At 44.0% G+C, this 8,030-nt stretch overlaps 1 protein-coding gene across 4 annotated transcripts; it reads left to right on the top strand.

The window, feature by feature from the left end:
* Nucleotides 1–312: 312 nt before the first annotated feature.
* prdm8b (PR domain containing 8b) lies at nucleotides 313–5,585 on the top strand. Of its 4 annotated transcripts, none has more exons than XM_067522157.1 (4): nucleotides 313–666; nucleotides 2,704–2,928; nucleotides 3,266–3,497; nucleotides 3,655–5,585. In XM_067522157.1, exons 2-4 carry the CDS (start codon nucleotides 2,710–2,712, stop codon nucleotides 4,914–4,916), a joined length of 1,713 nt encoding a protein of 570 aa, XP_067378258.1. In that variant the 5' UTR covers nucleotides 313–666; nucleotides 2,704–2,709; the 3' UTR covers nucleotides 4,917–5,585. The 4 variants fall into 4 exon arrangements, with proteins under 4 accessions (XP_067378258.1, XP_067378262.1, XP_067378259.1 ...); XM_067522161.1 differs by lacking the exon at nucleotides 313–666 and adding an exon at nucleotides 780–1,075; XM_067522158.1 differs by lacking the exon at nucleotides 313–666 and adding an exon at nucleotides 1,107–1,668.
* The last annotated feature ends 2,445 nt before the right edge of the window (nucleotides 5,586–8,030 follow it).

The raw sequence follows: 8,030 nt of genomic DNA, 5'->3' as shown, positions 1-8,030 counted from the left end.
CTGTTTTCTTTGGTTTGGGGGGGGGGGGGGGGGGGGCTTTTTGAGGGCTAAATCACTGGTAATAATAATAGTTTCCGAGTCATGCAGCTGATTGAATTTTTTCTCTTTTTAAATGTCACTTTATTCTAATGCGGCCACCAACTGATTAGAATCACAATAATAGTGGACTGGGGGGAGAGAGGGGAGTGGTGGGTGGGGGGTGTTCTTATTCCCTCTCCACGTCCATAAATCGCACCAAATGACAGTCGGCCAGTGAAGAGTTAAAGGGAGGAGACGGAGAGTGACACGCCTCATTGGGTAGATTATGTGCTGCAAACAAAAAGTGTGTGTCGCCGTGTCAGTCAGTCAGAGCATCGGGCCCCATCTGCACGTCTCTCTCTGTCTCCCTTTACCCCTCCAGCGTTCTCTGCCCCTCGGTCCCTCCCAGCGTCGCCGAGTATCTGCAGCAGCAGCAGCAGCAGCAGCAGCAGCACACCGGGGGGGGGATGTACTGACACTACGGAGGAGACCGGGAGCGCATCAGCATCTCCATCACCTCCATCGCCGCATCCCGCTGTTTGTTTTCGGGGCTTTGATTTTTGTATTTCTTATTTTTTTTTCCGGGGGGTGTGAGCCGCTTTTGGTGCGCAGCACCGCTCTGTGGATTATTGTTCCCCATCATCAAAGGTAGGTTTGTGAAACGCAAAGCGCTGTGTGCTGTGGATAGTTTTAGAGGAGGGGGGAGGGGGGGGGGGGACTGGTTCTGGTTTGTGGCTCGGTCCTGCAGGTGCTGAAAGCGGCACAGACAGGAAACGCAGATGTTGGTTTAGGACAGTTTTCAGCCTAGTGCGGCTTTAGCAGATGGGTCGTTCACCCCCCACCCTCCCGCACACTGGCTTTGAACGGGAGTGTGGCAGCTTCTCTTCAGTTTGAGGGGTCGCAAACGTCCCACTCTCGTGATTTTTATTAATTTAACGGTGACACGTGTCGTTCACTCGAGATTTTGCGCGTCTTAATTTTCTGTTCACCTCAACAAAAAGAGGCTGTGGTGTTTAGACTCGCAGCGCGGAGACGCTCCGCATCACACGGTGAGAAGGTTCGTGCACGAGCAGGACGTCAAAAAGACGGACTGTTTCGTTTTCATCGAACGAAGCTGCAGGAAATTGTGAGGCAGGACATAAATAAAGCTCTGGCACATTGGAGCCGATAGTGGAAATTGTGCGTCGGCCTGTTTAGTTCTGAATCGGACGCTTAAATGCGCAAAAGCGCAGTTGCGCACAGATTTTGCGCAGAACCTTTGCGCTGACTGTGGATGGATTTTATTTATCTTACTTTAAAATAGGTTTTCTATAATATGCGTCGTGGCAAAAGTTGTCAGAGCAGCTGCTGCTGATTTATTAACAATCGACATTGATCGTACAGCAACTCGCGGTGCCACAGGCCCGACGAGCAACAGCCAACAGTTCAGATGAATTTTTACATGTTCAAGTCCAAAAATACTTTGTGCTTTTAACGGAAACACGGGGAGTTCGTGTTTTTATTCGAAGGGGCTTTTCTCCCATTTGCCTGTGATTTGCCTGTGATCGGCTGTGGATCCGGTGGAGGTTTCCGCGCTCACTTTCTCCGGCATTTAGCGGCAGAGAATGAGGGAGGAGAGGAGCCAGTGTGAAGCCAAACACACATTCAGAGGTTAGAAAAAGGGAGAAAAGAAATAATTAACTGGTCGTGCTGCTTTAATTACAGTCTCAGAGGGGAAAGTGGTGGATTATGGTAATGAGGCGACATACGCTGCCGCTTGTAGAAAGGAGAGAAAGGTTGGCTGACATGAAACCGCTGACTTTGACAGTCCACTTGAAACCCATTGGACATGCTCTTTTCCATTGGACACGCACGGCCCTCAGCAGCTCGCACCCGGAGTGTGAATTTCATTCTCTTTTTAACATATGTCTATATTTTGAAAAACGGAGTTTTAGAAAACGTTTCGATTTTTGAAACGCGGCACAAAGCGCCGCGTTGAGGCCCCGCGTTTGACAAGTGGCTTTAAGGGACTTTTTCGGGAATTTTACTGAACATTTTTACTTTTTAATTATGACACAACTAAATCTGAAAATAATTAATGTCTAAAAATCATAGCAGACAGGTGAATCCTACAGCAGACAATCAAAAATAAATGCACGTATTATTACATTTATTAAACCGTCTTTCTTTAATTTGTATTTTTTACAATAATAAACAATAATATGACAATAATGTTATTTAACGCCTATTTCTTAATTACGTTTGTTATGGAATAGTTGTTTTGGTTTTTTTTTCTAATTGACAGTTTGGGGGGAACCACATCATCAATATGCTGAAGATGATGGCGCCATGAAGTTATTACGAGGGTTGAATTAATTAGAAATTCTGGCCAAAAAGAAAGAAAAAAAAAATCCCAAACGACGCCCCTGACAGCTGGTTTAGCCAATCTGTCCAGGAAGAGATTTATTTCCTGTCAGCAGGGACCGAGGAGACTAAACCCGGCAAACGAGTCCGTAACACAGGTGGAGCGTTGGATTTATGGCGCATTTCCGGTAGATTAAAAAAAAAAAAAAAAAGACTAATTTACGCGCTCAACGTAAATCACAGTTTCTCCTTTTTTGAATTTTAGTTTGGAATTTTCTCCAGCTTCTCTTCCAGCAGCTCATTAATGTCCCCGGCTGTCCGTGTCTTCTTCTGTGTCCGCAGTGCGAAATGGAGGAGTCCAGCTCTCAGAAGTTGCTGTGGGACGGGGACGCCAAAGCGGTCCAGCAGTGTCTGACGGACATTTTCACGAGCGTCTACACGACGTGCGACATCCCGGAAAACGCCATTTTCGGGCCCTGTGTGCTGAGCCACACGTCGCTGTATGACAGCATCGCCTTCATCGCTCTGAAGTCCACCGACAAACGGACAGCACCTTACATCTTCAGGGTCAGTAGATTCTTATTTACTTATTTCTGATGAAATTAGATTAGTGCCACAAAAAATCTGTGCAGATTCAAATATATGGAATATATGAAATGCATTGTTACATATTAAAATCTTAAAGAGAAATATATTCCTAATATTTTGAAACTAACAACAGGGCTGTTGACTCATTTAGTAGAAATTAATTTTGGCATAAACCTGTGATGCACTGCCATATTTTTATTTCTAGGAAGTTTCTTTATTTTATTAGAAATTAATTATACCTCCATGTTTACTGTATTTTGATTTATTGGAGGCGGCATATTTGCCTGAAACGTTTCTCTCTGAATGTGTTGTGCAGGTGGACACTTCGGCGGCCAACAGCACCTCGGAGGGTTTGATGTGGCTGCGGCTGGTTCAGTCTGCCCGGGACAAAGAGGAGCAGAACCTGGAGGCCTACGTGAAGAACGGCCAGCTCTTCTACCGCTCACTCCGTCGGATCGAGAAGGACGAGGAGCTGCTGGTCTGGTACGGCAAAGACCTCATTGACCTGCTGCTGCTCAGCTCCAGCAGAGCCCCCACCAAAAGCAAAGGTGAGTTCATGGAAACCATGTGGACGTTGTCTCTTTATCACTTGAGCATCTGCTGTGGCCTTTACTTGTTTAGCTCCCATGACTCAAACCTACGCAGGATAGTTTTGAGGTTCTCTTCTTCTTGTCTGAGCTAATGTTTTGTATTTATTTTTCCCAGGTTCATCTCACCACTCGTGTCTAGACTGCAGCCAGCGGTTCCAGTTCGAGTTTCCCTTCTTGGCCCATATCCGGTTCCGTTGCACCAAAAGACTGCAGAGCATCACAGGGGTTGATGAGGAGTCCAGCAAAGAGAGCAGTACAGAGCGACCAAACACAACTTCGAGCAGAACCAGCCCAAAAGTGGGCCGCACTGAGGGCTTCTGCAGCCCTCAGGACAGCAACAAGCCCTCCACGGACTTTCACAACTTGGCCAGGGATCTAGAGAACAACCGGACAAGTCCGCCGAGCGACAAGGAGGCTGAGATCTGCAGCGAGAGCTCAGGGAAGAGGAAGTTCTCGGAAATCGATGACAGGGAGTGCCGAGGGCCCGGCCTTCCCCAGTCCAAGTCTAAAGACGAGCTCGCAACATCTGCACAGAACTATAGAGGAGTGTACGGCCTGGAGGAGAACCACAGGACCTTCCCCGCGCCAGGCTCCACGGAAATCGGTGAGGGCAAGTGCAGTGCCTTCACCGAGGTCAAGAAGTCAGGCCAGAACCTCAAACACCACAGCGGCAACAAAAACCTCCAGAGCTCCAACTCTGAAAACAAAGATGCTGGCCGTTCCAGCAGCAATCTATCAGAGAAGCACCTCAACATCAGGCAGGTGCTGTCAGAGACTCAGCCACCCCAGACCTCAGCCATAGGCAGTGCATTCACCTCCATCAGTCAGCAAGGTGGGGGCAGTGGCTCGGAGAGGAAGAGCGCATTCAGCCAGCCGTCTCGCTCCTCTTTCTCTCAGATCTCACCACTGGTGATGCCGCCCAAGCTGCTGGACTGCCACCCAGCGGTGGGCGACGCCATCTCCTCCAATAGACTCTACCAAGCCGACCACCTCGCCGCCAAGCTGCAGGGTGCAGAACTGGGCGCCAACTGCCCCGTGCCGGGCGGCATGGCCAAGCAGAACCCCTTTGTCTACGCCACCACCTTTTGGCCCAAGAACACTGGACCCATCCAGCTTCAGATGCCCTCGGCGCTCACCCTCCTGCCACCCTCCTTCACCTCCCTGTGCCTGCCGGCACAGAACTGGTGTGCCAAGTGCAACGCCTCCTTCCGCATGACCTCGGACTTGGTTTACCACATGCGATCCCACCACAAAAAGGAGTACTCCATGGAACCGCTGGTCAAACGGCGGCGCGAGGAGAAGCTCAAGTGCCCCATTTGCAATGAATCCTTCCGGGAGAGGCATCACCTGTCACGTCACATGACCTCCCACAATTGACTTTTAAAGACTAACGAGGGAGGGACTCTTGTCTAACAAGGAGGAACTATAACCCTGCCTGGATTAAAGCACTCATTCTGGAAAAAGGCCACTTAAAAAGAGAAAAAACACAAAAAAAACAACACCCCTTGCACTTGTTTTCACTTTGGACAGTGATCTTCTAATTCCTTTTCAGTCCGTTCACTTTTTCTCCCCTGTACAAATTGTCCTGTTTTGGGTGTATGCAATTGCGTTTGGACTTCAGAAATGAATCTATTTATGAAGCACTTCAAAGTTTGAGAATAAGGGAAGATTTAAATATGTGTAAATGTACAGTAAGTTGGATTTTATATCATATAAATGCAAATATAGAGAAGAAATACAAATGTCGTCATACGTCATGGTTTACAACACAGCAAGTTTTTTTTTCATGTCTACGATGAATATGGACACAAATTGGGGATATTATGTCAGACTATATTTCAGAGTGCATGTAATATTAAATAATATTGATTTAAGATGCAGTCTATACATTACTATGTAAATAATTTGTTTATTTGAAATACAAAGTGTAATATTTTGTGTCAGTGGGGAATAGTTTCAGTGTTTCTTCCTTTTGCGGAAATTTACTACTTGATAGTTTATCTAATCACGTTGAATGCATTGACAATAAAATAGCTTTATTTTCAACTCTGGCCTTCCTCAATGTTTTTTCCTTCCTTTTTTTCAGATTAAAAACATCCAATTTTTCATATAAAATGTATTGAAACTCCAAATTTGGGATAAAATTAGGGTAAGAAAGAAATGTCTTTTATTATTTTATTACAATAGTCACAAATAATAATAATAATAATAATAATAATAATAATAATAATAATGCAACAAAAACGGACATAGGATAAAGTTTATATTATTTATGGTATTGGATAATAATGTCCAATATAACGTGCACTCAATTATTACTATTAATTATTATAAGTCGTCGTAGTTTGATTTGTAATAATATTTTCATTTTTACAAAACGTCGCCATATGAAGCCCTCCGTGATTTTAAAGAGAGGTCGCTTTAAAAAAAAAAGAACAAAAAAAAAAAAGAAAAATAACACATCTCTAGCTAAAACACACAATCATGTATTTTTCAGAATTAACGTTATTAAAACGAATTTTAATTAATTATTCACGTTTATAGTTTCACAGCAAAAATTAGAGAAATGTGCATTAATCAAACCGAGAATTAAACACGATGGGACGCAGTGAATTAATGAATCGGAGATGAATTTCTGAAGAGTGTATTTGATGATTTTCTTCTTGTGGAATAGACACAGTGGCCATAAATTTGCAGACAATCGGCTTCATGTACAGTCACACACAGCGGCCTCAAATAAATCATCTGGCTAATATGGATGCGTCTCCAATTTTTAAAAAAGCTGAACAAGGACTAAGATCTGACCTACAGTTATATATAATAACCGTATTATCGGTAATAATCCAACAGCTGCCGTGCTTTTAATTCTGAAACCCAATAAAATCTTACCCCTAATAATAAAACTGGATTTTCTCTAAACAGGACACAAACAAAAGTGTGTGGATGTTTGTGGAACGGTCACAATTTGTAGCTAATGATGATTAAAAAGGCGACTGAAGCTGCAGAACAGACGCACAGTGCGTCATGTGGAAAATGGTTCAACACCGCCATCAAGTGGTCGACGTGCGCAATGCAGCTCCGGCTGTTTCAGAGATGCTGTAACACTGACAACACATCTGAGGAGGAAACAATTACTCGTAACATTACTGGGTACAATCAGACATTTTATACTAATAAGAGGAAAAAACTGAACCGTCCAGCAGCATCGTCGAAGAAACGCTGATCTTAGCAGTCAGGACTTTATCTCACGTGACTCTTTGATTTAAGCTGCAGCTGCTGACGTTACAAGTCCCCACATATGGAATCGCCCACAAATCAAGTCACCATCAATGACAAAACAGCCGCGCTCCTGGTTTCTTTTGGGTCCTATAATGCAGGTGTAAGTTTTTAGTGTTATTAAAGGAAAAGAACCTCATGAAAAGACTAAAACAAACAACTGTGTCTAAAATCTGTGAGTCCAGATTTAGATTTTATTAGGCAAATAATTCACTTTTACTCCATGTATTCAAAACTTACCGGTTACTTTTAAGATTCGTAATACAGAAACAAATTCAAGTATAATCATCACTTCAAATTATAATTATTAGACTCCAAACATCTGATCACCAAAACAATGCATTAAGGTTGTTCAACTTCACTAAGGTGATGCCAACAGTTTTTGAACCACAATGGAGACTAAGCTAAAACTGGGCACTGGATTCACAGACGTTACAGTGAGTTCAGTCTTGGTATGAAGTTTCAGTGATAACAAAACATAGAGAATTACTGCTTTCATCCCTTCACACGTTCTATTACAGAAAGGTGAAAGAGATTCCTTATTTTTTGTAATTATTCAATACTCAATTAGTCAGAGCAGCAAAGCAGAAGCCTGTAATAAGTCCAAGTGCAGTTACACAAAGTCGAACCACCTCAACAGATGTGCTGCTAATTTCTTTAAAAGCCAAAGCAGCTCATGGCAAACTACAACTATAGATTACTACAAAGACAAGAGATCAGATTGTCGTCTTCCTGAAATGAACGATTCCTCAGAAGCCAAAGTTGCAATAATTAAAACGATGACACAGTATAAAGACACTGCATGTTGGGAGATTATTGAAAAAGTGGGAAATAAGAGATGGGGAACTGTGCAACTGTCCCCCTTTGTTGCAGCTCCGATCTGAACCACAACGCTGTGCAGAGCGTCTGCTAGCAGAGGATAAAACCACACTGAGATCAAGGTTGAGACGAGTGCATATAGCAGGACGCCATGACACTCACATGATGATAAATTACAGCAGTGGTGCATATGTCCGCACATTACCGCTCATCTCACATCAACACACACCTCCAATGTCAGCGGTCCACACAGGTCAATCTCACCACCAAGGCATGTGGCTTACAGGAGAGGAAGGCACACACACACACACACACACACACTCTCCAGCAATATTTAGTTCTCTCGTGCTTTGCTACTTGTGTCACCGTCCTTTTTGTGCCCCAACTTCCTTCCCC

This window comes from Channa argus, chromosome 11 (genome assembly GCF_033026475.1).
Source record: "Channa argus isolate prfri chromosome 11, Channa argus male v1.0, whole genome shotgun sequence".
NCBI classification, from domain to species: Eukaryota; Metazoa; Chordata; class Actinopteri; order Anabantiformes; family Channidae; genus Channa; species Channa argus.
The sequence above is the reverse complement of the archived record's forward strand: the minus strand, read 5'-3'. Positions and strand labels throughout refer to the sequence as shown.

Excerpts from the sequence above, each read along its gene's own strand:
- prdm8b (XM_067522157.1), top strand. The coding sequence starts at position 2,710 with ATGGAGGAGTCCAGCTCTCAGAAGTTGCTGTGGGACGGGGACGCCAAA. Across the intron at positions 2,929-3,265 it reads CAGCACCTTACATCTTCAGG|GTGGACACTTCGGCGGCCAA; the intron begins GTCAGTAGATTC and ends TGTGTTGTGCAG. Across the intron at positions 3,498-3,654 it reads AGCCCCCACCAAAAGCAAAG|GTTCATCTCACCACTCGTGT; the intron begins GTGAGTTCATGG and ends TATTTTTCCCAG.